This window comes from Amphiprion ocellaris, chromosome 13 (assembly GCF_022539595.1).
Source record: "Amphiprion ocellaris isolate individual 3 ecotype Okinawa chromosome 13, ASM2253959v1, whole genome shotgun sequence".
Taxonomy (NCBI): domain Eukaryota; kingdom Metazoa; phylum Chordata; class Actinopteri; family Pomacentridae; genus Amphiprion; species Amphiprion ocellaris.
In genome coordinates, this window is record NC_072778.1 from 29567840 (window position 1) to 29595815 (window position 27976).

Below are 27976 nucleotides of genomic sequence, written 5' to 3' on the forward strand. Positions count from 1 at the left end.
TAAAAAATTACGAATTCTAATAATAAAGTTAAATTGAATTCATTTTCTCCCCTGTTGGGACCAATTACATCGGACTCTATTGGGAAAAGCCTGATTGTCTGCGGGGCATCAAATATCATTAGAAGAGTCTGCTGGATCGCCATGGTAACCATAAGAACATTTACAATCTCGCAGTCTCTCTCGTAAACACAGTGGGAGGAATAAAGGAATTAAATTTATCAAGAGAATAGTTCCTTAAATACTTTAATTTATATCATTTTATCTAAAAAATCTATACAAAGTTAAAAGGAAAACTGTTTCTTTGTGTTTTGGAGCAACAGCTTGGTCAGTTGGGAGGTGGAGAACAATAAGACAAGATAAGAAAAGAAAGACGAGATAAAGTTTATTGATCCCTCACTGTGGGAATTTTAATGTTACAGCAGCGAGATACAATTGAAGCCTAGAAAAAGCAAGACAAGAAATACAGAAATACAATATAGCTGAAAATAAACATATAATAAAGACTATGTTCACCTTTCACAGGAATATACATTTGGATATGTACAGAAAAGCAAAAGCAAAGAAAAGCTTGCTTGGTTTTCTTTAAGTGCACTAGTTGCACGCTGCCAATGGCATTTTAGAAAGAATCTGGCATCGATAAATGCACCATCTGCAATGACTACACTGGGCATTTTATTGCTTTTTCTCTTCCCATGTTGTTGTTCAGTCTCCCCACTACTCTACGCTCTGTCACTTCTGCTACCATGCTGTGTAAAATTTAAAGTGTTATAACATGGTACATTTGACACATACACTACCATTCAAAAGTTTGATATCACCCAGGAAACTTCACATTTTCCATGAAGCTCACACTTTTATTCATGTGCTGAAATGATTGCAGAAGGGTTTTCTAATCATCAATGAGCCTTTCAACACCATTAACTAACACAATGTAGCATTAGAACACAGGAGTGATGGTTGCTGGAAATGTTCCTCTGTACCTCTATGGAGATATTCCATTAAAAATCAGCCGTTTCCAGCTAGAATAGTCATTAACCACATTAACACTGTCTAGACTGTATTTGTGATTCATTTAATGTCATCTTCATTGGCAAAAAGCTGCTTTTCTTTCAAAAATAAGGACATTTCTAAGTGACCCCAAGCCTTTGAACAGTAGTGTAGTTTTCTTCCTGTTTTCACCATCAGCTCTATCTCTCCCGCACTGACCTGGAAGTATTCCATGCCATTACTATTACCAAGTGTTTTCGAGTTAAACTCCAGACAAAGTGTTCTGTCCTACTCGAAGAGCCATCGCATTTCATGTCATCAGATCAGCGTACAAATACTAACATAAATTTTTATCCCCCCTAAAGGGAAATCCTTTTCCCTGCTCCCCGCCTCCTTCTGCAGGGAGGTCACAGGTCAGACTCAGATACGCGACAGCAGCTCCGAATCTGGTAGAGCTTCGGTGTTTCGCTGTAGGACACGTCAGCAGGAGAGCCGCTTGCTGATCCAGAGCTTGAACCCAGGTTCTTTGCCTCCAGGATGGTATCCGTGACTGCTAAGCCACTTACTACCCAGTGAAAATGTTCACTCCCGGGAAAATAGCGTTGAAGATAAAGACAGCAGCAGCGTGCAGGAGTGGAAGTGTTTAAACTTGAAACTAATCATGCCCCGTGGTATTAAATTAACCTTAGCCTGATGAGTTCTCAGTCTTTCAGTCCAGTCCTCTGGCCACCTCTGAGCCAGTCACACTGCTATTCTAGATTCAACAATCACACTGCAGCAGGCAGACTCCTGCTGTGATGCACATTAATCTGTCCACTTGAAGCTCCCTCTGTCTGCCTTCTGCAGCTCTGGCCTGCAGGCTGTGTCCACGTCTGTTTGCTTAGTGTCCAGAACTGTCTTGTGGGCCTCAAGTGACAATGTGAATACCTGTAATTACTGATGCTTGTTCACTTGGAGAATGTTAGAGAACTGTTGACTCTCTAACCTCATTATTACTACAGTATCAAGAGAGCTGTGAAGTTGGGTGAAGTGCACAAGTTTCCGACTCTTTTCTCTGCACTCGACCATCAAGTGCTCTCCTGCTGAACCCTACATGCTCATCTGGAATCTTTAAATACATCTTGTGAATAATTCAGGTGGTTTTAATCAAATATGCTTGAAAGAGAGACAACATAGTAACTATAAGCAGTATCGTCAGTTTCACTCCAGCTGTTGGAAGAGCACAGATTCACTTCGGCTTCACATTTTTGCAAGTCAGCCATTGGAGTTCATGGTTCGTTCATGTGCAATGAATTCGTAACTACGGTGTTTTTGCTTGGGCCGATACATGCTTCATGTTTTCTCTTGAAGGCAGCACTGGCCCATATGTCTAGTGATGCGAAGACGCTTCTTTACCTGCTTGGAATTCACGTCAGCTGTCCAATCCAACTGCTGTCAGAGCCTCAATCTTTTAATGTTGTTGTTTTTGACAAGAATTTGCATCTACACCAGTCAAGATTATCTGATGCTAATGTTTCCTCTCAAAGTTATCTAAAAGTACCAGGGTTGGTTTTTTAGTCAAAGTACTAAAAGTAGTTTGAGAGGAGGTTTCAACATGACATGAGGAGAAATTCTTTAAAGGTAGCATGTTATACCTTTGGAGCACTGGGAGAAACATGGCTGCCTGAGAAAACATAGAGGTAAAACCATATGTGTTTGAACCTAAACAAGAAGAGACCCCAAAATAAGTTCAACAATTAAGGCCGCAAAAGGGCATTTCTGAATAGATTGTGGATTGGTTTGGCACATCCCAGACCCAAATCTATGAGAGTAAGCACTGACAAAGTGGCTTTTTAATAATATGTCCCTTTAAACTACTTTTCTACATGAAAGCATGAAAGTTGTCAAGTTAAGTGCTGTGGCGATAAAGAGCCAAACCATTAGAGCCACTCACAGCTGAAGTAAATAATGTTGATTTTCAGATTTCAGTGTTGCATGTAAAGATCAGGGATACATGAGGCAGGAAGTGGACAGTTTGTTCAAGTAGTCAACATCTTGGATAAAACCATGAATGGAAACGAAACAAATTGTGTCAGGAAAGAAGAATGATTTGGTTGATGGTGTTAAAAGAAGTCTGAGGAGGATGTAAGCACTGAGATGACAGGATTATCCAATCTAGATGTTACCAGCCTATTAATGGCTGTTGTTGTAGCACATTATTCCCATACATTGTTCTTCCACCTCTTACTAGACTCAGTAGATTCATCATCGTGTATCCTCATCACTGATAAACACAATTTGATCCCGACATTGTTGGTGACTTCTTGCCATGATGCGTGTAAAATCTGTGATTGAGCTCTAACACTGGAAATCTACAAATGGAGCTTTGAAACATTATTGTAACATCCAGTTCTAAATCTAACCAATTAGTTTGTAATTAACCAAAAACTGACTGAAAATACAATGAAACAGCAAGTGAAAGCCAAAGTCAAAATGAGACTTAAAAGAGTACTACGAGAGATGAGACTTGATTTTAAGTCTCATGGGTGCAAGTCTTCCATCCACTACAACCTCCAGATGTAGACATTCGTTCCTCTTTGTAGGTGCAAAATTGCAGCTCCGCTCCCATTAAATGGGGTGATAATGGAGCTCCATTAAAGGGTATGATAACACGCTTACTGAGCATACCAGAGAGTAGAAGAAATCCCTACTGCCCCATACTGTATGGGAACAATGGGCTGATAACATCCAAAAACAGGGAACAAGATTGTGAAAATGGAGGAGATCATTGGTGACTTTGAAGAATTATCAGTTTAAGTGCGACTTTTATTGAGATGGTAACTTCTGGAAGACTACATGAACTTGAGATGTGGAGATCTCACCAAGCCGGTACACTGATGTAGTTTAGTAGGAATAAAGGAGTGAGTTTAATAGAAGATGTCAGGAGAGCTGTGGAGCTCTGAATAGGAGAGACTGAGGGAGGCAAGAGGAGAAAAGAAGGAGTTCTGAATCAACTGTGGCAGGAGGGAGGCTGGGAATGGAAAGAGTTCTTGGAGGTGAGAAAACGGGTGAGGAGGAGATGTGTTTTAAATAGAGGGTTTTAGCAAGTCGCTGCATTTGACAGAGACCTCTGATGCTCTGTACTGATAGACATCAGAGTGATGGAAACACTGAAAACACAGACGAGAAGGACACATCCAGAGATCACATTCATCATTTGGTGTGTTTCTTCAGGAACATTTCACATTTTTCATCTCATGACTCTTTCTGTAATTTCATCCATCATACCAAAAATCCCGTATTCAGATTTCACTACTTTCCTCTGATGCTAAAAGGAAAACATAAATATTGAGAGGGTTACGAGTTCAGTTCCCACAAGGATCAACCATGCTAAAAGTGTGTGTCAAATGTGTTTGCGTGAAAGCTCTTGGATAAAAGATACAGTACTTTTTCCATGGTGAATTACCAACATAGTTGCATGAAAATACTCCACACGGTTGAACTGGTGTAGTTCAACTCCTGTGTGTTTTAGACTCTGACCAGCCTGGATTACTGCAGGTCAAACCAGCACAAACTGCACAGAGGAAGAATAGCAATATTCTGAGTCCTGCCTGGCTGGTTTTCTGACACAAATGCTGATTTTGCACAGGATGTGCTCATTATTTCCAAAATCGTGCTGTCTACTGGTTTGGTTTGACCAACTACTAGACATTCAAACCAACCAACCCCATAACACAGCTAACCTAAGCCGAGCTAAAGATCAGGGGTATGTCTGACTCATAGTTTTGTCTGCTTTGCAGTAATCTGTTGCTGGTTTGCCTCCTTCATTGATTTATTCAATTTATTCTTTCTTCACTGTGTACATTCAATAGGTTTGATCATTTTTAGTTACATTTGCTCTTTACGATGTTTTGGTCAATTTAGAAGCCATTGTTTAGAAGAGCTTGTATCTCATCACCTGCAGGAAAACATTCATTAAGGTGCCGATAGACGAGCTTTTTGCTTTAGCTTATTACAGTGAAGTAAATGTTGATTGTACATTTAAATGACTGCAGAATAGTGAAAGACTCAGCTTAAGGCACAAAGCACAACTGGAATAACAGTGAAAACTCCATTTGGCAAAAAAATAAGCAAAGGCAAAGATGGAGAGTGACAGAAACCAAAATATTATATTATTCATATTTTGGCTGCTTGTGTTTGGTTTGATACACCACACAGTTTCATTATCACAGACACTTCCTTATTCTGCTCAATACGGTGAAATCAAATTTCCCACTTTAATCCAGAAATATAATGCTGGCTGCAGACACAAGACCCTTCTTTATTCAAACAAGGCATTTCACACTGGTGTCGTCACCCATGTGACACTCCACAAGTCCGCCCAGGCTTGTCTCAGTTCACATTTCTTATTTTTTCCAGCCCTTTTTCCATCTAAGACAATTTTGCTCTGAGGTTCAAGCGGTGATCGCTCAAGTATTAAAAAAGCTGACAGTGAGTTCACTTCACAAGACGCTGGCTATGAAATAATCTTCCCCTCTGAACCCCTGGATGGATTTTAATAGAAGAGGATCGAGGTACATGAAATGGTCAATGCTTCACCGCAGCTCTGCCAAACTTCTCTCACAACCAGTGATTGTCCAGTCATAACTTATAAACTGTCAATCTGAAGCTCAGCGATACTGAATATTGAAAGAGCTGAGAGGTTTTGTTTTTATTGACTTTAAAATTTATCTGTTAAGACTTGAAATTCTGTGAATTGACATTTTTGGCTGGTGTAAAGCTGCTCAAACACTATAACCTGCTTTTGTTGCATCCACTGAAAAACAAGGACTGGAAATTTAAAATATCAACACAAATATGAAGTGCTAAATCTGCCACAGTTATGACCCCATGCTGTGCTGTGCTAAAATGGAAAGCTCGACATATTAAGTAATACCCAACAGCTGTAACAACACTGAATCTAAAATGAAACAGCATTGCAGGGTGACCCATAAACAAGGGCTATAGTCCCCGATGCAGTGGCCTGGGTTTGATTCCTGCTCACAACCCTTTGCTGCAGGTCTTCCCCCAATTCTTCTCCCTACTTTCCTGTCTGCCTTTCTACTAACCTGTCTAGTAAAGCCAACAAAAATTACTTCAAAAAAATGAGCCAGCATTGTGTTACCAAACTGGGCAGCTTCACTGAGGTGACGTCTTGTATCTGAACAATTCTGAAAGTTCCTAAAATCATTTACTTAAGTACTGTGCTTTGGTACAGCTCCGAGGTACTTATGTTTTCCTTGAGTATTTCCGTTTTCTGCTACTTCACACTTCCACTTCACTACATTCTAGAAGGAAATATTGTACTTTCTGCTCCACTACTTTTATCAGACAGCTTTAATGACTTTAAAGATGAAGATTTGCAACAACTGGTAATAGGACAAGCTTTTAAAATAAAACACACAGTTAGAGTGCTGCCAGTGGCTTTCAACCTTTCTAGCTTCTGATATCTACAAAAATGTTGTTGTCCAGCTCACATTTCAGATGTCTATGAGCTGTTAACAGCTCGACCTCTAAACTTCTCACATGGCTTCATTTCAACACATGTTCAAATGATACAATATCTCACCAAGAATTTAGAGAAAAAGTGAAAACAGATTTGTGCAACCGAATTCCTTTCTTGCTCTCCAGATAATCGTGTTTGGATTCTCAGATTTTTATCTCCTGTCTCTGTATATAAACCTGGATATAAAGTAGTTCAAACCTGCAGCAACTGCACCAGTAACCTGCTGCTGACACATCATTCCAATCATTTAAATATAAAACAAAATGTTTAAGAACTATGAATTAAATCAATATCATAAACATCCATGGTATGTAATTAGGGTACTGGGTTCTACTTTTATTGCCACAGAATGATAAAAATCTCCCAACATGCATTGCACCAGATCCATCTGTGCCCACTGCTCTGAATCTGCAAAGTCAGCACACCCAGTCTGATCTCAGATATCACTGGTTACGGCTCAGTCTGACCTTAAATCGGGCTTTAAGGTGAACATCGTGACCCAAACATCCACTCAGCCTCCTCTTCCTGCTCCCCACAGGCTTTTAGAGGAGTGTGACCTCACCATGAGGAGAGAGGCTTTTTCCAGCTGTCGCCAATGTTTTCTACACATGCCTCCTCGATCCCTCTGTCCTCTTTTTTTATCTGCTCTATATACTCCTTCCTTTCCTGCTTTAATGGAGTAGTCGGAAGACATGGAGCTCCTCTTGTCTCTAACATTTACACATGTTTACTTCACTCCCTGATGAAATCTAGGAAAGAGGAAAATTCAGGATTATGTTGTTTGTTTGTTCTTATGGAGTAAATTTAAGCAGACAAGATGTCCCTGCTGTTGCTGTATGACTGTTATCTGTGTTTCTCTCTATGTCCAGGATCCTGAGGGAGCATTTAGGGGAGAAGGAGGTGCAGCTTTCCTTAACATTTGACGCTGTGGAGGAGGCAGACCTGGCCAACTACACCTGTTACGTGGAGAACCACATTGGGAGGCGAAGTGGGAGTGCCATACTGCAAAAGAAAGGTACTCTTTCTCTTTCGTCTTCTGTTTCACTATTTTAAAACAGAGGGGAAAATCCTTGAACCTAGCAATAAAAAATGCCATGTCATTATCATCTGATTATTGCTTCCTTTCGTCAACCAATAAATCTGCAGGAGTGACAGCTACAATGACAAATTATCAGAAGCACTTTGTGGATAAACTGCTCATTAAAGCAACCAGCAGCATATGGTTCACATTTGTTATTTTGTCTGCATCACTCTGCTTGTCTGCGCAACGAGAAACCATCATCAACATCATCATAACCCAAAATGTAATTACCAAGCCCTTAAGCAAAAAACAACAGATTGACTATAAAAGATGGATGTGCCCTCGGGGTCTGAAGCCAACAAAGAAGTGCCTTGAGCCTGCATTCTGTCTAACAGCCAGCAGGGGGCAACTCCTCTGGCTGCAAAATGAAATCAGATTATATAGAAGTCTATTAGAAAATGACCCTACCACTCCCTTGATTTTTTTTTACCTCGGTCAACATTTTCCTTATAAATTTATGTTCTGAGTTTCTAGTTTAAAGACTTTTTGAATTCAGCACGATGTTCAGTTAGTAAATTATGATCTCATGTTGTGTAAAATAGATGATGAAACAGGGTAAGTTTTCACATTCAATTTCAAAAGACCAAGATGATGAGAGCCAAATTCCAAACTCAAGGCTTCAAAACAGCAGTCCACTAGCCACTGAGTGTTGTCACTACTTATCTTTATGTGCAGTTAATGGCAAAAACACAGTTTATGCTTCACAAGGTAGGAGAGGGGATAGATGGGCCCTCAGATGGAGCCTTGAAGCTTCTGTCATCTGCTATGTGTTGTGAAACAAATCCATCGCCCACACTAAGAAAGAGTTCATCCTCAGGAAATTATATTAGTAATATTGTGAATCTATCATCCATTGTAACACAGGATAAAAACATTACATAACAAACTCAAAGCTGAGAACCAAGAAACCTCCTAAATCTGAACCTGTGTTTCATATCAGAGGTCAGTGAAAATTTTAACTTTATTTTGACTGGAATGTCCTTACTTGTAGGGCTGCAACTTATTAGTACTATGATAGTTTTATAATCCATTTGATACCGAATAAATACTTGAATGTTTGAAGTATGAATCACTCACCTGATTTCATTCAATACTCAGTGACTTATATTTAGCTATCAGCTTTTAAATAGCTTCTTTGTCCATCTTAGGGTAATTAACCATTAAGACAATTAAGATGCTTGCTGTGTATTTTTGTAATATGTGTGTATGTTTATGTGACACTGAGATTTCTAGTACTCAGCTTTGTTATATTTTGGAGCAGAGTTGAGAAACCAAAGTCCAGTCAGAGTGCAGCTGGTAAAGAGACACATGTGGCCGCTAAAACGTATGGATTTTTTGACAGTTCACCAGCCCGTGAAGTGGTGGCCTATAGGCTACACCACCATGGTTTCTTTGTGACAGATGCCAGTGACAGATTGATGACAGCATTTAATAGGCTCCTATAGTTTCTGTGACAACATAGTGAAGGCAGGGTACTCGGCTGTACCAAGAGTTTGTCAAGCCAAGGCTGGGCCAATGTTGACTCAATGGAGAAGCAAATGCTAGATGTCACTGGTGAGCTTCGTAACCGTTTCCAACAGTAACTGATCTGCCCTGCAGCAGAATTTCGTGTGCAGCAGAGCCTCCTTTTGATTTTTCCGTGTAACGTGATGTTAAAGCAGAGGATTTTCGTATAGAATTTTAGTGTTGGTCAGGCCATGAGTGGAGCCAGGTGCTGCTGCTTCTCCTACTGTTTTTTTTTTTTACAATGTTGTAGCCTCAGACAGTACTTATCTGTAAGTACTTTATTTGTTTGACTTACCTTTTTCTGTTGTGTGTTTATGTATTGGTTTTGTTCTGATTTCTGTTTGCAATTTGTGCTTTGTTCCAGTTTTACAGTGTTCATAAAGTGAATCTTCATTAACAAGAAAAGTTACGCCTTGGGTTTGAGCAAATTGGGGTTAGCTAGCTGTCTACCTATGAAAATCTGAGCACTCATGGGGAGGACAGTATAGTAACTACAGCTTAAAAACATCTTCCTCTCTGCTCATTCCTGTCAGATCTACAGGCTTGCTATACATTGGTAGAATTTTCCTCCAGTTGTCTTGGGCGAGTTCAGCCATGAACTTGATCCATTTGTCCAGAGACTGAGGGAAGGTGGTTCTTCCTTCTGGGCTTTATCCAGTGACAGAGATACCTTCATGTCAGAGCATTCCAAGTCAGCACAACAAGCACAATGACATTGCTAATATAAAATAAACTAAACCAACTAATCAACAGTAAAAGTCATTGGCAATTATGGTCACTGATCTTTGTCAACAATGTTCATTGCATCTGACTTACTTGCTTTACATGAATCAAGAACAGGACATTACCACTAATGTCAGTGTGTCATGTAGCCTTTGATTGGTTTAGATGAGCATAAAGATTAAAAATAGAGTGAAACAGCCAGTACAACACACTCCAATGTTCAAAAACATTAACTGGGTCTGCTTTGTTCAGTCCACAAAAAAAAAACGTAGAAATGTTGCTAAACCCAGCAACTGGTCACCAGGATCAATTTTACATTCCTTCCTAAAAGAACACAACATGCTAGTAAACTTTTAAGGTGCCAAAAGATTTATTTTTGAAAACCCTTCTTTACCTTGAACTAAAGGAATTCCTCCAAACTCTTGTTCCAGTAAATAGAATGACGACATGACATTGATCTTCTTATCTGTCTGTCACCAAGAAAAGCAGACAAGTGAATTTCCCAAAGTGTCAGACTTTAACTAAGCTAAACACTAGAGGAATGCTCTGTTGATTGACACACCTATATCCTACTGTCAGAAAGATAGGCACTAATAAACAAGAAGTCACGTTCTGGATTTAGAGCTTCCACAGTGCCGACTCCCAAAAGCAGTTTTTCTCTTTTTCTTCCCCCAACTCTGGCTTGCTAAATATAAAACCATGTCTGCTCGAGTTACCTGGCACATATCCTATCTCTCTTTATGATTCTGTTAACAAGAAATACCCCTCCAGCTCGGGAACCGATGCTGCTTTTATGGCCTAGTGCGAGATGCAGAGGCTTAATTTTAAGTAGCTGCTTCTTAACAGCTGAATGAGATAAAGTAGTGGCACTTTTATTGTCTCAGAAGGAACAAGTCACAGTAATGGACTCTGTCTGACTGACAAGCGAGTTCCAGAAAGTGAAAGAAAAAATTTAAACAACACCACAGCAAAGAGCTCCACAGATGGAGACCAACATCAAAAAAAAAAAAAAAACAGGATCGCACAGTTACTGCTTTAAATATTCCGCTGAAAAATGCATGAGGGCACAACTCCTTTTGTAAAACATTTGCAACAGTCCTGCGGTATCTTGCTTTCCATCTGATGAGCAGAAAGAAAGGGCCTGTTTGAGTCAGAGGCCAAGACCTGGAGAAAAAGGAGGAAAGCTAGAGGGACGACGAGAAACAGAAAATAGTAAAGCAGTGCTGGAGGAAGGAGGAGGAGATGAATCGTCTCTGTTACCTCAAATCTTGTTGAAAAAGAGGGGTGCACTATATGAAATAAATGTAAGTAATGCAACAAAAATTTAAAAAGCAGGGACAGGAGAGAATTGGTGGAAAAAAGATAAACAGGCAGAGAAACGGCGGGAGGCAGAACGAGGCAAGAAAATAGAGAACAAGGGAGAAGTAATAGATGCCGACAGAGATAAAGACGGGGAAGGTGAGGAGAGACGAAGTGGAGAGAAAAGAAGAGGAGGACTAAAAACAGGTCTTTCTCTCTCCCCGCCTGACTCCTGCTGAATGCCTTGGGTGTCAAATCTATCTTACTATACTTAACTAGCACCCCTGGGAGCCTCACAAACAGGCTCACACAGACACACAACTCCAGAGGAGGTCAGGATGAGAGTTGTAGGGTCGTCGTTACTGAACGCCGTAATTACCTACAGGAAGCTGCACACGTTTGAGGAAAAAGATTTCAAATAAGACAAGAGGCAGCTTTGGAGTGTTTCTGTAAATGTGTGTTGGATCAGACCAGACACACATGCTGTATTCAGTGTATTGTTGAAAAGCACAGTCGTATATGTGAGAAAATACACTCCACCATACATGCATGTAAGCACACAAGTATAGAAACACAGAGGAATGTTGCTGGAGTTTTGAACTTGGCACAGCAGCATTGTGCTTTCTGTGTAGCTGCACAACTTTCAAATGAGATCATTCAAAAAGTCTGGCAAAACACAGGGCCTTCTACTTAATCATTCATACTTGTGCCAAATTTTGGTTTCTAGTGAATTTTTATGCAACCAAAAGGTTTCTATAGGCTGGAAATTGCACTAACAAGTGGCAAAAGACAATAAATTTGAACTATGCCCATTTTTTCGTAGCTTTTTACCAAAAACGCCATGTCTGAATGGCTAGAAATTACACAAACAAGCATCACATTTCTACTAAAAATGCCCTGTCCAAAAGTACAGTTGATATATTTTCTAACCAGTTTCTTGAATGACTCCACTAGGATTTTGTTCCTCTCCTCTCTGAGGTAAGAAGGCTTCCTCTTTATCAATCTAGTCGTGTGCCTCTCTGTAGATTTTTAATGGGATTCAGGTCTGACTACATGTTTTATATCATTGTCTTGTTGGAAGCTCCAGTGTTGCCCAAAGACAAAGCATTCTGCAAACTATCGGATGTTTTCCTTCAGAATCTTGATGAAGTTCTGGTTTCTCTTGATATTGTTTACTTTGACCATGTTTTCTGTCCATTGACTGAAACCCACCATGTTTGACCACGGGGATGGTGTTCCTGGGGTTAAATGATTCTCTTTTCTTTGGCCAAAGCAAAGCCATGTCTCTGTGTTCAAACAACTCCATTGTGAGCTTTGGCAAAGGCTAGGTGAGCTTTTGTGTTTTTGTGTTTTTGTGTTGGAGAAGTAGAGTGTTTGTCGTCTGTGGAGACCAGCTTTGTTCGATGTCTGCTGGAGTGTCTGCTTTGACAGAACTGCTCACATTCATCAGTAGGGTCTCGGTGGTGACCCTTGGATTCTTCTCAGCCTCTACAATTCTTGCTGGATCAAATGTCGCTTTTAATGTTCCTACCTCACCATTTGAGATTCTTCACAGTGTGGAACTCCTTGTACCTTTTCATTCTGCTTTGCATTGTGGCTGCTGGCACTTAAAAACACTTGAATATGACTTTATACTCTTTCCTCATCTTGTGAGCCACTATAATGTGCAACGCCATCTTAGTGATGGATCTAAATAGCAAGTTTATTAACCTTGCTGGTTTTAGCCATGACTTGCAATTGAACAATAACTGCATAGAGAACTATTGCATTAGCTATTCTCATTTTATAGAGTATTAAAATGCTCCAGAACATGGACCATGTGGAAAGACACAAAAGCTGAATTCTGCACAAATATCAAGGGGTATAACTAATTTTGGATGCTCTTATGTCACTAGTTTATATAATTTCCAGTCAAAAGGAATCTATTGGTCAAATAAAAACATTAACATAGATCAAAAAGTTGGTACGTCTATGAATCATTTTGAACTAAACTGTATTTGTTTTTTCTGAGTCCAACTCACAACTCACAACACAGCATGGTGTTGGTTTACAAGCCATTGTGCTCAATTCATATCTCAGTTGTCCCAAAACTCAGAATTCTTTCTTTAACTTCTCTGATTCTCCTTATCTATATCTGCTCCTTCTGTAATCATGTTAGATTGAAAGGAAATGAGCACGAGATAATAGCTTTAACCTGGATTTAACTCGTTATATGCATCAAGAATGGAGCCATTTTTCTCTAAATCTCACCACCTGCATGACAGCTCCTGTATTTTTAACCTTTTAACAATTGAAAGAACCTAATCATAAAATGATTTCTATGCATCGTGCACAAACCCAGGGTTCATTGCTGATGTAACAGAAGCAGCACAGACTATCATTTCATTATTTGACCTGTCAGCTGCAGAGGTTATTACCTAATAAGTCAGTTTTTTTTATTACTATTATTTGATTTTGTGGTTTTTACATGAAACAGAACCTAAACTTAAAAACAAGGAATATTGCAGGGATATTGTGTTATAGTCAGGTCAGAGAGAGAGCCCAAATACAGAACACAGGACTCTGGAGACTGGTAGGTGGAATGAGAAAAAGTAATAGAATGAGAAAAGGTAACTTTAATAAAACTTACAAAACAAAAGGTGCCAAAGAGTTCGGGCAGGATCAACACAACAAAAGGTTCAGCCAAAGTGAAGCTAAAAGATGAATCTAAAAGAGATGATGAATAAAGAAGGCAGGAAAACTGAGTGGAAAATGGAAGGTGGAGGACAAATTCAGATAAAGAGTTGAACTGACAAGTACAGAGGGACGAACATGAGGCTGAATACACCGGGGAGTCCGGGTAATTTAGAACAGGTGGAAAAATCTCAGGGGCAGGAACAAGATGACAACAGGAAGTAAAGCCAATCGAGACACACAAGGAAAGACTCATTCAAAAGAAACCAGGAAATAACTAAAATTCAATTTCTGTGTATATCACTGCGCATAATCATTACTCTGCTAAGAAGGCGGAGCCTCGGTGGAGTTATGTGACGATCACCGTTGGTTTGTCTGTCTGTCTGTCTGTTTGCAACATTACTCAAAAACGGTCTGACGGATTTAGATGAAATTTTCAGGGAAGGTCAGAAATGACATAAGGACAAACTGATTAGACCTTGGCAGTGATGTGGCTTAAAGGCTGGATCCACAAATGTTTTTAAGATTTCAGCCACTGGAAATGATACGACTAAGCAGCCTTGGTGAAGTACTGCGCTCCCTGAATGCTTTTCTTGTCATTAAATGTGACTAATTTGGATGAGAGCATCTCAGATATCAGCATGAATCACTATTAGCAGATTCCATTCGAGCAAATATCTAACATTTATGAATCAATTAACTAGATGGATAAAAGCGTACAGTGCATATCAGCACTAGTAATCCATGCTTTCATATTAATAATTGGTCAGTCATCCATGTATAATGTGGTTTCCTTGCAGTGATGAACCCATAGAGAATTATCAGCCAGCTCAGCTCTACAGAGCACTGAGCATCTCTCAGCTTTGTTTTCATTCATTCACACTAAGAGGTAAAAGGAGATGAGAAAACAATGAAAACATGAATCATCATCCTCGCTTTTTTTACAATAACAATGGAACGCTAATGGTCATGAGGACTTCACTCTTTGTGGATCATTTGGAGTCTAAAGTTGCAAAACATTTTAATGTGAGTTCAGCATAATTTTCTCCAATAAAATCTCCGGATAGAGAAAAACACATTTGTGCCTCATTTTCAGTGAGAGGACTTGTAGGACATTATGAGATCAGTTTGAAAAAGATGATGTGATATCATCTAACCAGCATTGTGAGATTAATAACTATACACAGTTATAGCATTTAATCTGAAGAAATCTCAATAGGTTCAACAGAACAATGAATTCCTGATGAATTATTGATGGTTTCAACCATAAATTTATGAACCACATTAAATGTACACAGGCACCTACATGCTGCTAACACCGTGTACACACACTAGAACATATTATTGTCAATATTGTCATATTTTTTGGATCTATTTTATAGCACTACAGCATTTCATGAGGTTTGTAATTGCTACATATATTGTTGTGACTCAGTGTGGCTGCTAAAAGCCAGTGATGATCAGGCAGCTTTGTCAAACCTGTAGTCTAAAATCAATTCTGGATCAAAAGTTGGAGTCTTCAAAAAGTTCTCAAGAAAGAGTCTTCAAGCAGTCTACAGAGTCTGATGTAAAATAATGTTTGTTCAATACAGAGGCTGTAAGAACAAACATGAGCAAAATCTCCAGATTTTAATAGGCTACACAAAGCGTTACATCCTCTCATATACCTTCTCCTAAACACTCCTCTTCCATTCTGGAAGCCACAACCCATCGTCTTAAGACCCAATTAGGATGTATACGATGTAATTGTATCAAACGTTAGACCACCTCCTCTTTTTTATTTCTGCGTAGCTCAGTGTGACCTAGGTTTCATTTCACGAGTGCAGATGAAGACAGGACATGCACTTCCTGTCTCATGCCTTCTATGGGCTCCATAGACTTCTGTTGGGTTGTGGCTTTCCACAGGATTATTTAGTGTATTCATAACTTCAGTTGACGCGTTAGATCTTCCAATATTATCATTGTTTGCTCTTAAATTAGATTCACACATTCTGTTCATCTAATTTTATCCTTGTTCAATCTTAAAATACCACAACAACATCCCTTTTCTATTTTAACCCTTTTGAACCAATGCAGTTACTTGTGGGTTATTGCTCCATTTTTACCCCCTACGTGATAATTTTTTACTGTAATATAAAGACCTGCAGCTCTATAGAAACTGTAGAACCAGGGATGGAAGTAGAGGGAACTCAAAAAATGTCTTCTGTGCAGTATATCAAATTATAGTGCCATAAATTGTACAAAAAAATAAAACATCTGGTTAGATGAATGCTGTGTTTTTGGCAAATTATTGATTGAGATGTCTAACATAAAATAATTTTCTTGAAATTTTATGACTTTAACCTTGAATTTTGGTTACATTTAGTAAAGAGATGAGTAGTTCAAGGACCATCAGACGTTGAACAATCTGATGATTTTTTTTCCACTCTGAAAAAATTGTGTCATTTGGGCTTTTTGAAGATCTTCAGAGAGTTAACATTATTCTTTTCCACTGAGGATCAGTTACTGTAATTTTAAAGCCTTGCTCCCATGATTGCCTGGTGCTGAGGGTACTGATGTTACGAACAGTTAATGACAGATGCAGAACAGTTTTTCTTGTACATTTAGCCAATTCTTCCCTCTTCAGCAGATTGATGTGGGGAATAAGTGCCTCAGTATGTTCTGGCTCGTGATCTTATATTCAGGCATTGAGTTTTTTAAAAGTAGGTCTGAATAGCTCATTTTCCTGCACTTAGTTGAATGATTTCACAGTACTTCTCTGATTTGGTTTTCCAGCCTAAAACTCAATAAATTGGCTCAGTTTTCTGCATTTTTCTCCTGGACAAAAGAATCTATGAGTTCGACCTTAAAGCTTTCAGAAGAAGCACATGAAACTGTGTCTGAATGAAGAGAATTTTACCACAGAATTGTTAAACTGAAGTGGATTTGGTGAAATCACTGATCACTGATAGAACCAGATGCCTTTAGAAGTGGTGCATTCGCTCACTTTTGATGGAAAGTAGACACAGTATGTGCCTTTCTGGTTCAAATCCTATTGAAAGCCCGCAAAAGTTGCTGAAATAATCAAGATGTGATATTTCTGTTGGACAGTGATGTGCAAAAAACCGAATACAGTCAGTCAGCGGCTATTACCCTTAGATCTGAACCAACCATCGAATGAGTAAACTTACTTGTAGTTTCCACTTCTAATCTTGACGACTTAAAAGTTCACCAACTGTTGCCGACTGTTCCTGAGCCTCCTGCCTGAAGCCCTGGAGTTAATGGGGTCACATTTGGGCACCGGAACACAACATGACAGCCTAAACAAAGCACAAGTTATCCTAAGTTAGCGCAAGTTATCAAAGCTTGATTTCATGCACTGAGTGTGTGTGATTGAATTAGGGTGTGCTCTCACTCTGCAGTGACCCAAGGTAATGGCTTGATGCATCTATCCTGCACGCATGCACTCACACAGACGCACACACATCTACAGTACACACACCATACACATCTGCTTATTGTAACTGACAGAGCAGAAAGAGCCGCCTTCAGCCACCATGACGAGAGTCTTACTAGAAAGAAAAATGGAGGGAGGGACAGACAGACAGAGGGAGCTGACAGGAGAGGAGAGGGATTGAGAGAAAATGACAAACACAGGGGCGCTGTGCAAAGACGTGGACATAGTTTCTCCGGATGTCACTCAGAGGTTTGTGCAGGGTTGTGAAGCTTCGAGTCTAGGCTCAACACAGGCTCCGGCGCAGTCCTTCTCGCTTCATTTGACTGTAATGAGGACTGATTTGCAATGAGGAAGGGAGACAAACCTCCAAACATCCCCTTCAATCCCCTTTAGAAAGTAAAAAATAAAATATCTCTTCTCTGCAAAGTATTTGTCTTTACACGAGGTCCATTCGCACGCTTTTGTGAACACATCACAAGATCTTAATCAGCAGTTGTCATGGAATTATAGATGTTTAAATTGGCAATTTGCAGACCCACACAGGTGGTTTGTCACTCAGTTAAACCTCTGCATGGATCGAAGTTGGAGTTGTGTTGGGATCATGTGTTGTCGCCAAACTTCACAAACTTCCATCCATTAGTGATAAACCACTTATTCCTCAATTGGGTCACGGGGGGGGCTGGAGTCTATATCAGCTGAGTTAGGGTGAAGGCAGGGGACACCTGGACAGGTCACCAGTCTGTCACAGGGCTACATATAGAGACGAACAATCACACTCACAACGATGGACAATTTAGAGTTACCAAGGAACCTCAGCATGTTTTTGGACTGTATGAGGAAGCTGGAAAACTTGATGAAACCCACGTATATACAGGGAGAACATGCAAACTCCATGTAGAAAGATCCCAGATCCAGGTCGGGACACGAACCAGGGATCTTCTAGCTGCAAAGCGACAGTGCTAACCACCGAGCCACTGTGCAGCCCCTTCACAAACGTAATAATAATGATAACAATATGAATCAGAGTAATATAATAGAATTGATTATTGTTGTCATAGTTATAGAAAAACAAAAGACAGTTTAGCAGCTCTGGGTTGAAAACAACACAAAGTCATTACAAAAAAATATGCTAAAAATGGATTATTGTAAAGAAGACAATTTAGGTAGCATGGACATTGTGCAATATATCACAAGTGTTGAAGTGCTGAGTGTAAAGTGTCGTTTTATAACTGCATATAAGGGATGAACATGGATTTCGGGTCCAGTGTGGAAGTCAGTTACTTCAGTAGACATTTCCCTAATGAGTTTATGGCCTCAACTGCTAGTTTAAATATCTTTAAATACAGTGTGATGTTAATTTAGTAAATTATTGTCCCTTTTAAAAGAAAATTGACAATAAAATGGCGTATGTTGTAAGACTGCCTCATTATGTCTGTTTTCAAAAAAACAAGATGGCGAAAGCTAAGTCCCAAACACAAGATTTTAAACTGGTAATCAATAGATGACATGAGGTACTTTCACCATGGCAGGTTATTCCACTTTGTACATCCATCTTTTTAAAATAATTTAAGGTAAAGCCTTTAAAGAATGCTTAGTCTTGTTGGTGAAAATGGTTGCTACATTGTTCTAAGAGTAATCTCTAGAATTTGGAGAGAAGTTAGGGTTTTGAAGTAATTGCAATTGTAGGTTGTGTTTTTTTTCTGCTTCTTGTGGCCTTTAAAGGCACAAATCTTCAAGCACTTCAGCATCCAGTGGACGATCCAAACTGAAGGATGTGACAGATGTCAGGAGACAAACTTTTAGGATATTTTTGCTTCATTATACTAAATGCTGTTTTTGACACATTGCCTTGGCAGCAAATGCTAAAATACTTTCCCAGTAAAAGCCAGATGAATGAAATTAAAAGCAAACAAAGACAAGGAGGATGATATAGCAAAGTCCATGAAATTCAACAAGGTGTCAGTGTCACCATGTTTAGTTATGAAGACAGAGAAAGAGCACAACAGGGAGAAAAGAAATGTATGAAAAAAACCCTCTTATCACACTCCTCGCACACACACACCACCACCGATTCACCTGCCTGCTCTCTTTTAATGCCTAATAAGTTAAATTAAAAAAGCTTACTTAAAATTCAACTTTAAAATTCTGCTCCTATTTTCCCGTGCGCTGATATCAGGGGGGACGGCAGCAAGTGACTCATTACTAATGGAAAATATCTGAGAAAGATAGATGGAGGTGGGGGAGCGGTGACAGAGTGATGGGGAGAACAGGGGAGGAAGATGGGGATGGATGGAGGCAGGAGGAGGAGATGGGGAGAGGAGGCGAGGAGCTTTTTCTGTCTCATTACTGATGGAAGCAATCTGAGTTCGCTTTACTGTAGAGCAAATATTTGGCAATTAGTTAAATTTCACTATTTTTCTTTTCGCCTCCTCTTCGGATCGCCATTCCAGCTCTCCGCCCCCCAAACCCCACTCTGTCGCCACCCCACCTCCTTCAGCTACATAGTGTGTGAGGGGTGGTTGTGTAGTCAGAGACAGTAGAGTTGGAGAGACGTCTACTGGTGGAATGTGGTAATTTCAGTTGGATTTTATACTGTCGGGTGAAAAAAAAAGGAATGAGGAAAACCTGTATTTGAATTATTGAAAGGATGTGGCGTCTCATTTTCATTTGGGTCCTAAAAACACAAAACATATGCAGACACAACACTATATAATGTACAATACAATTAATTACCTTCCACATGTCTGCACACTGTTACTTTTTATGACTACACTTGCTGCTAATTTGACTTGCAACACTTTTCTAAACTATACTAGTATATTAGTGTGTATTGTTTTGTTTCTCAACACAGACAGCAGTTCACCCCCAGACCTCAGCTATTGTTCAAGAAACATCAGCCAAAACGTAATATAATAATTATAGCACAAAGAGCCGCTGAAGCAGTTGGATTATTTGTAGCGCAAATGAACTAAATGCTGAATGCAAATTGAAAGCATGAAGAGGTTATTTTAAGAGGAGAAAGCAGAGATGACCTGAAGCAGCACACAGACGTAATAGATCTGAGGAATGGGGGGAGATTATTCCAGGCGGAAGGAGCTTTCTGTTGGAATGACCTACGTCCGACCCCTTTGAAAATTCTAGAGACGAAGAGAAAGGGACGTTGTGTGTATCTGAGTGGATCTGAGGATCTATATGGTAACAGAAATGATAAATTAAACACATCTGAAAATGAACTGGAGCCCAAATGCCTTCTAGATTTAGGTTGCAACCAGTTAGGCAGTGGTGAGTTTTATATAAACACTTTAAAATAAGTCTTCATAGGGAATTCAATGCAACATTAAGGGGCCTAAGTAATGGTAATATCAGTATGTTCAACAATAGGGAGAAATTCTTCTTTTCCTGAATGTAAAACACCAGAGTTTTTGTAGAAATGTCAACATGTTGCTTAAAGGAACGTTCAAGAATGAGTCCACTGTTTCAAATTCCTCAAAAATAATAATCCAATCAAAGAGATTTTAGCCAATGTGTGCAGATACTTAAAAGTCTCCATCTTTAATCATTTACTTTGATAATACAACTACAAAATTCTTACATTTGATGTTTGATATAAGATGGTGAGTGTAAAAAATCCAATATGTTTTATAAAGCAAAAGCAAAATGGACAAAATAATCTGACTTCATGCATGGCAGCAATAAACAACACAAACTACATACATCCATCAGGTACAAAGATACTTATAGAGAGGAGGCCACAACATACAAAGTTCAAGTAATGATCCAGGCAATATGTGAAAATGGTGTTCATCTAATCATAACAGCATGAAAGTTGGTTGAAAAAACACCCTGTGGTCACTAAATTATGTATTTTGCACCAATTCTCAACTGAAGCAAACATGAAACACAGACAAGATGACATCTGAGTATATCATTTAATGGTCAAGGATTAGAAAAATGACATACGCTGTCCCCATTAACAGTTCATGGTGAATTAAGGATGCTGCGAGAAGAAAATCATATTATCAGAGAACCTGGGCCTGACTTTATAATATCATGTCTGTTGCTTCATGTTGTATAGAGTTTTAATAGCTTCATCCTTCGGCTCTTTAACCTTGATAATATAATTCATGTAAAGAAGAGAAAAACAATATTCAATATGACCATTTTAGTTTAGAAAAAATGTGCCAAACATAGCTCAAAAACATATTTCATAGATATGTTTGATTCTACATGTTCTAAACATCTTCCCCTCATCGTCCTTGTTTTTATTGGCATCGATCCTCGATCCCTCCCCCATCGGGCCTCAGTCCCCAGCCGCTGACATCGGGTCGGCAATGTTTCCATCTCCATCTTTCATTCTCATCATGGTCGGGTCATCGCTGAATTCATAATCATCCGACATGTTTTGGCTTTTTTAGTAGCTACTTTTAAACTAAAGCCACACTGCTGAACAGCTCCAACACTGAAGATACATCAGAAATCGCCAAAAATGCTACGCTAAATGGCATTAGCTAGTGGCTAGCTAGTGATATACATATATATATATATATATATATATATATATATATATATATATAAATAAATGTTTGTTTTTGTTTTTGTTTTTAAATAACATGTTTGACGCTCGTTAGAGTAAGCTAGCTCGTTAGCCTACGTGACTGAAATGTAATTTCAGTGTGAATTCAGGCCAGTGGAGCTTTACTTCCTTTCAGTGTTCTCTGTTGAACTAATTGAACATGCTGGCTGGTTAGTTTTGTTAAAACCCATCGTGTAGTTCACCATACGATGCTTTAAGGAGGCTTTTTTGAATTTTTGTTTCCTGCAACCACAACTGAACAGTTTGAGGATGGACTGAATTGTCTTCTGTATTGTAATGTTTGGTTCAGAAAATGTGATGCAAAAGACAAAATTTTATTATGGCAGAAAGTAAAATGGCTGCTTCTGTGGTACCTCCATTTCTGACCATGTCCAGGGCCCAAGTTTCATGCTTTTATGAAAGAGTCAACTGGATTGAATTTGTTGAAAGGATCCCTAAGCTCCCCTACAGATGAAAGAGAATTATCACAGAACTTTTCAACTGATGTGCGGTTCACTGATTTTGACTATAGGTATCAAATCCTGGGGGTATAAAATCAATCTAACACAGACGTTTGTAGAGAAAAAGATGTGCATCCAAATCATAGAAAATGAGCAGATTCTGTGAAACAGTGTAGACAGCAGCTGCAGATAACGCCAAAAATCCTCTCAACTCTTATTTTGTTAACAGTGGTTTTTAATTAGCCCGTTGTTCCAACTATTGTACCACCAGACTGGGCTGTCAGTCAGAGATCTGCTTTCCATAACTTAATATCCTGGGATTTTAAATTGGACCCAAAGAACCATAAACATAATATTCACATCTTCTGGAAAAATCATTGAAAACTTCTCATTTGTGGCCAAGTAGGTACAAGATTAGAAATACGGTATCGTTCAAAAGTTTGGGGTCACCCAGGCAATTTCATGTTTTCCATGAAAACTCACACTTTATTCATGTGCTAACATATTGGCACAAGGGTTTTCATCAATCAGTCAATCATCAGTTAGCCTTTCAACACCATTAGCTAACACAATGTAGCATTAGAACACAGGAGTGATGGTTGCTGGAAATGTTCCTCTGTACCCCTATGTAGATATTCCATTAAAAATCAGCCGTTTTCAGCTAGAATAGTCATTTACTGCATTAAGAATGTCTAGACTGTATTTCTGATTCATTTAATGTTCCTTCATTTAAAAAACTGCTTTTCTTTCAAAAATTACGACATTTCTAAGTGCCCCAAACTTTTCAACAGTAGTGTATGTGATGCTGTAAAATGCTTATTTCCCATACAATGTATAGGAAGTGGTGGAAAGTAATTACATATGCATAAGTGCTTTTTACTCAGTTACAGTTATTTGTCAGCATTACAGATTAACATGTCACAATATAATGCATTTATTAAATATGGTATAGATTAAGCTACCCAGCAGTAGTTAACTCCATCTTATGGAGTCCCTTAAGTTCCAAAAGGCGATATTTTTATCTTGTGCTTACAAGAAAATTGGGAACACATTAATATGTTGCGTGCAAGAGATTTAAAAATAATAATAATAATAATTTAAAAATCCCCTTTTGGAACTTTAGGGACTCTGCAGCAACTTGAACAGCTGTAACATAAAATACATTTTAAGTCACCAGGAATAACAATTAACTAATCTTGCATATCATAATTTAACACTGACAGAGGTCAGTCTGTTGCATTATTAGCATTTTTACTTTGAGTGCATTTTGGTTGCAGGAGTTTTGTCAAACTAACTATATCTGGAATTCTACTATAGAACCTTTTAATATTTTACTTTTGTTACTGTGGAGTTCAAACTATTAGAAGTTCAGCCAATGATTGAGATCATCACTTTCAGTTAAACAGAATAAGACTCTTGTGAAATGTCAGCTGAACAGTAACTCATAAAAGTGTGTTCTTCCACTGTGACACCCAGACAGTTTGCAGACTGGATATTGTGATTACAAACTGTCACAAGGCATAAAACTGACAAGAGAACAAACAAAGTAACTTTGGCTTTGGCTCTGCTAATTAATCAGTTTCAGTGTTTGAGAGTCTGATCACTGCACTTTACCCAGAGATATAATGTTTTTCCTCTCTCCTCTTCTCTTTTCGAGCCTTTGTCAGTTAAATGTTTAAACTGTAAACTGCATAAAAGCTCTTATTCTCCATGTCTATATGTATAGTTGTCACCATATCAGATTTCCATGACGATTATTGCAGCCAAAAGAAATGATGACGATATTATTATGACATCTGTTGATAAATTGAAAAAAAAAGTCATTCAGTCAGTGAAATTCATTTTTAACCATGTTGATTTTGTGTTTCATCTCATTTCTGGCAATGGGATTTGTTGTTTTTTATGTTGGAGTGTCAATTAGATAGTGTTAGATTATTTAAAAACAGAAGATATGTGTGTTTTGTTTTACATAATATCACAGATATAGACAATACTGGTACATCACAACACCTCTAGTGTGTACTGTAGATTAGATTACATTACATTCAACTTTATTATCATTGAGTACTAAGACAACAAAATGCAGTTTAGCATCTAACCAGAAGTGCAAGAGCAGCAGTCAAGTGCATTATTTACAGTATGGTATATACAGTATGGTACTGTATCAACAGTATATATCAATATTGATTTAATATAAAGCGTATAATCTAAGGTAGAGGTAGAGATAAATAGTGGTATAAGCAGCATAAATAGCAAAAATACAAACAAGAAAAGCACTGAGAGAGTGTAGCACTCCACCAAGGCTACTCAGTCATATCATTTCTGACCAATAAGTCCCAATAAGTCTGCAGCAGTGGATTTGTAGTAGGATCACAATCATTTGATCGTCAGCAGGCAGCTGATGTAGTGTTCACTTGTTGTCATGGTTACAGTGATGCCATGTCGCTACCTCACAATGATACAGAAATCTTTAACAAATCCGTGGATCCAGACTATAAGCCACATCACTGCCAAAATCTAATCAGTTGGTCCTTGTGTCATTTCTGACCTTCCCTGAAAATTTCACCCAAATCCGTTGGTCGGTTTTGAGTAATGTTGCTAACAGACAGATGAACAAATATACACTGATCGTCACATAACTCCGCCACGTTACTTGGCGGAGTAATAAATAGTATAGTACACATTTATATACACTACCTTTCAAAAGTTTAGGGTCACTTAGAAATTGTCCTTATTTTTGAAAGAAAAGCAGTTTTTTTCAATGAAGATAACATTAAATGAATCAGAAATACAGTCTAGACATTGTTAATGTGGTAAATGACTATTCTAGCTGGAAACAGCTGATTTTTAATGGAATATCTCCATAGAGGTACAGAGGAACATTTCCAGCAACCATCACTCCTGTGTTCTAATGCTAGATTGTGTTAGCTGATGGTGTTGAAAGGCTCATTGATGATTAGAAAACCCTTGTGCAGTTATGTTAGCACATGAATAAAAGTGAGTTTTCATGGCAAACATGAAAGTGCCTGGGTGACCCCAAACTTTTGAACGGCAGTGTAAATGTATGCTATACATACTCATACTGTATATATACTCAGTTGTGATGCATCACCTGATTGCTGTGACATTTATCTGTAACTTATGTGTTCAAGGGGAGGAGAACACTGTTTGTTGAAATAGATATAACAAAAGAAGTTAATAAAAGCAGCATAAAGATATGCAGTAGATGACAGGATCAGAGTCTCCTCCTTTTGGATGATTACATCTGACAGTTGTGACCAGTAGGTGGCGTCATGCTCCCAAGTGGCAACAAAAACCTGCTGACTGCTGCTTTACAGTTATGATGACACACGAACACTGCAGGGTCACATAAAACAACTTGGAAGGAAGGGACAAAAGACTGCAGAGAGTTATTATATTTATTGTTTTTGTTGTTTATATTATGTTTCATAATATAATGTGATGTATTATTAGGGGCTGCTGTTTAGTTTAAAACTATCTAATTCAAGCTGATTAAAAGTCAAACAATCTGAAATTAAATGCATATTCCTGATGACAGGATACATTCAGGCTCTACAACAACATGTGGTCATAGCTATTCCTTGGAAAATCGATCAACTTAATCTTTAAAATGACATGTTTCCAGGAAAAGTTCTAGTCCTGAGATGAGTGTGTGTGTCAGGCTGAGACAGTAATGAATCATATTTCCCATGTTGTCACTCACCCGCCATGTTCCATTAATCTTCCAAACACTGGTGTCACCTATGATAGCACTACCATTCATTCACACACACTCCATCTCAGATCATGTATGTATGTGTGTGTCGGACATGCCAGATTTTATCTGTCAAAGCAACACACTTTGTGATTTGCGTTTGTGCGTTTTGTCAACTTATAATCAGAAGTTTTGCAAAATACAGAAATCAGTGAATCTCAGCTTCAACCACAGAACTCAACAAAACACAAACTGTGAAAATACAGCGATGCTTGTCCTGTCTGAGATTGTTAAATCCATGAAATGGAACATTACACAGGATGCTCCTTGAAATGTGGTAAATTGGCTGTATGTAGTTTTTCATTAAAGGTGGAATAATTTGCAAATTTCCAGTTTCCAAGCACTTCTAAAAAAGCATACATTTCTCTGAGAGCAAACTTATTGTTGCCCCATGTGACTGAACAAAGACAAACATACTGCATATTATGGTAGACTTGAGTAACCCCCAAGGATTAAGTGCATAAATGTTAGACACTGCAGTTCCTCAAATAGCCACTTGAGACTGTCTCCAAAAGTAAGTCAACAGCCATAGACCACCATGTTAAAATGTCCAGCTTTAACACAGAAATAAACATATTTACAGCCTGGTTCAGAAAACTATTTTGATCTCTATAGCTACTTTCCACATTCCTGACAACAACGCAGATTCTGAACTTTTATACAACGTACCCATTTATAATGTATCAGGGCTTAAAAGTAATGCATAATTTACTGTGTAGCCACTTTGAAGGACAGGTGAGTTTGCTTCAGGACAGTCCATGGCCGACCTCAGCCAGAGCCATTCACTCATGCTCCACATTTTTGCTCATTTTTGGATTAGACAGGAGTTTTACACAGATGGCAACAGCTGGAGTATCACACTGAGCTTTTCAAGGGAACCTATGGGTGAAAAAACAGAGGGTTGATCCAAGTTTACATACAGTCCATGCTACAAATTGTATTTGGGATCATTCTGAATCACGTTGTTTCAAATTCCCAATAGCCTCACAATTCAAAACTTTATAGTAAGAGTGTGTACACATGAAGAATGTGAGTTTATTATAGCTTTTATGTCAATATAGATGCACATACTTGTTGAGTCGCTGTGTGCTGCACATTACTTTCACTATAAGAGTCCAACAGGCAAAATGCTTCTAAGCTTTAAAAAAAAGGTGGTGTGCATGTTAAGAGGTTTAATGTTTGTTCATTTATCCGAATAGCTGTTGACTAATTTACCATCAACTATCATTTTCCTCTCATCTAGGCCAAACCTACACAAACCCTTTGAACCACAAAATCAAAGGGAGGAAATGTGCTACTCAACTGGGGGACACAATGACTCAATTCTTTCAGCAGCTCCTGGGTGCAAGCTTTGTTCCCCACATAGAAGGAGTTATACCTATACCAAAAATTTCAAGGGCTAAGCTCCCGAATGACCTCAGGCCAATATTATCAACATCTGTGTTGTGCAAATGCGTGAAACTTGGAGCTATGTGGGCTGCATCAGCAGCACGGATAAGCTGCCGAGGTTCTAGCAGGCGTTTCACAATTCAGAGCGTCATTTCATTTCACGCTGACATCAACGTTTGCCTCACTGAGCCTCAATTAAATGTTTAACTGAGATGTTCATTCAGTCGCTCACCTCTGACCCAGAGTCCAGAGATAATTGCAAAGTAAATGAAACAAACATGCATGAATTATTAGTTGCTTAATTAATTAGCCAGCTGGTGTTGGTTTTTGGTTTTTTGTTGGGTTTTTTTGTTGTTTTTTTTTTTTTTTTTTTGGAAATCCTGTTAAAATATCTGACTCATCTGGCTCTGTTGTTGTTTTTTTAATTTGTGGGTTTGTGTCTTTTTGTGCAGTTTTGTTCCGTGTTGTATTGGCAGGAGTGTGATGTAGACTCTTAATGATGCAGCTGTGATTCATCAAAAAATAAAAAATAAAATAAAATCCTGCCAA

At 38.6% G+C, this 27976-nt stretch overlaps 1 protein-coding gene across 4 annotated transcripts in view; it reads left to right on the forward strand.

Annotated features, from left to right (window-relative positions):
- The window catches only part of il1rapl2 (interleukin 1 receptor accessory protein-like 2), a 512569-nt gene that overhangs the window by 459405 nt on the left and 25188 nt on the right, over nucleotides 1-27976 (forward strand). For all 4 annotated transcript variants that reach the window (XM_055016810.1, XM_055016809.1, XM_055016811.1 and 1 more), the window contains one exon: nucleotides 7381-7526. In XM_055016810.1, the coding sequence (XP_054872785.1) occupies nucleotides 7381-7526 (146 nt within the window). The remainder of the gene's footprint in view (nucleotides 1-7380; nucleotides 7527-27976) is intronic.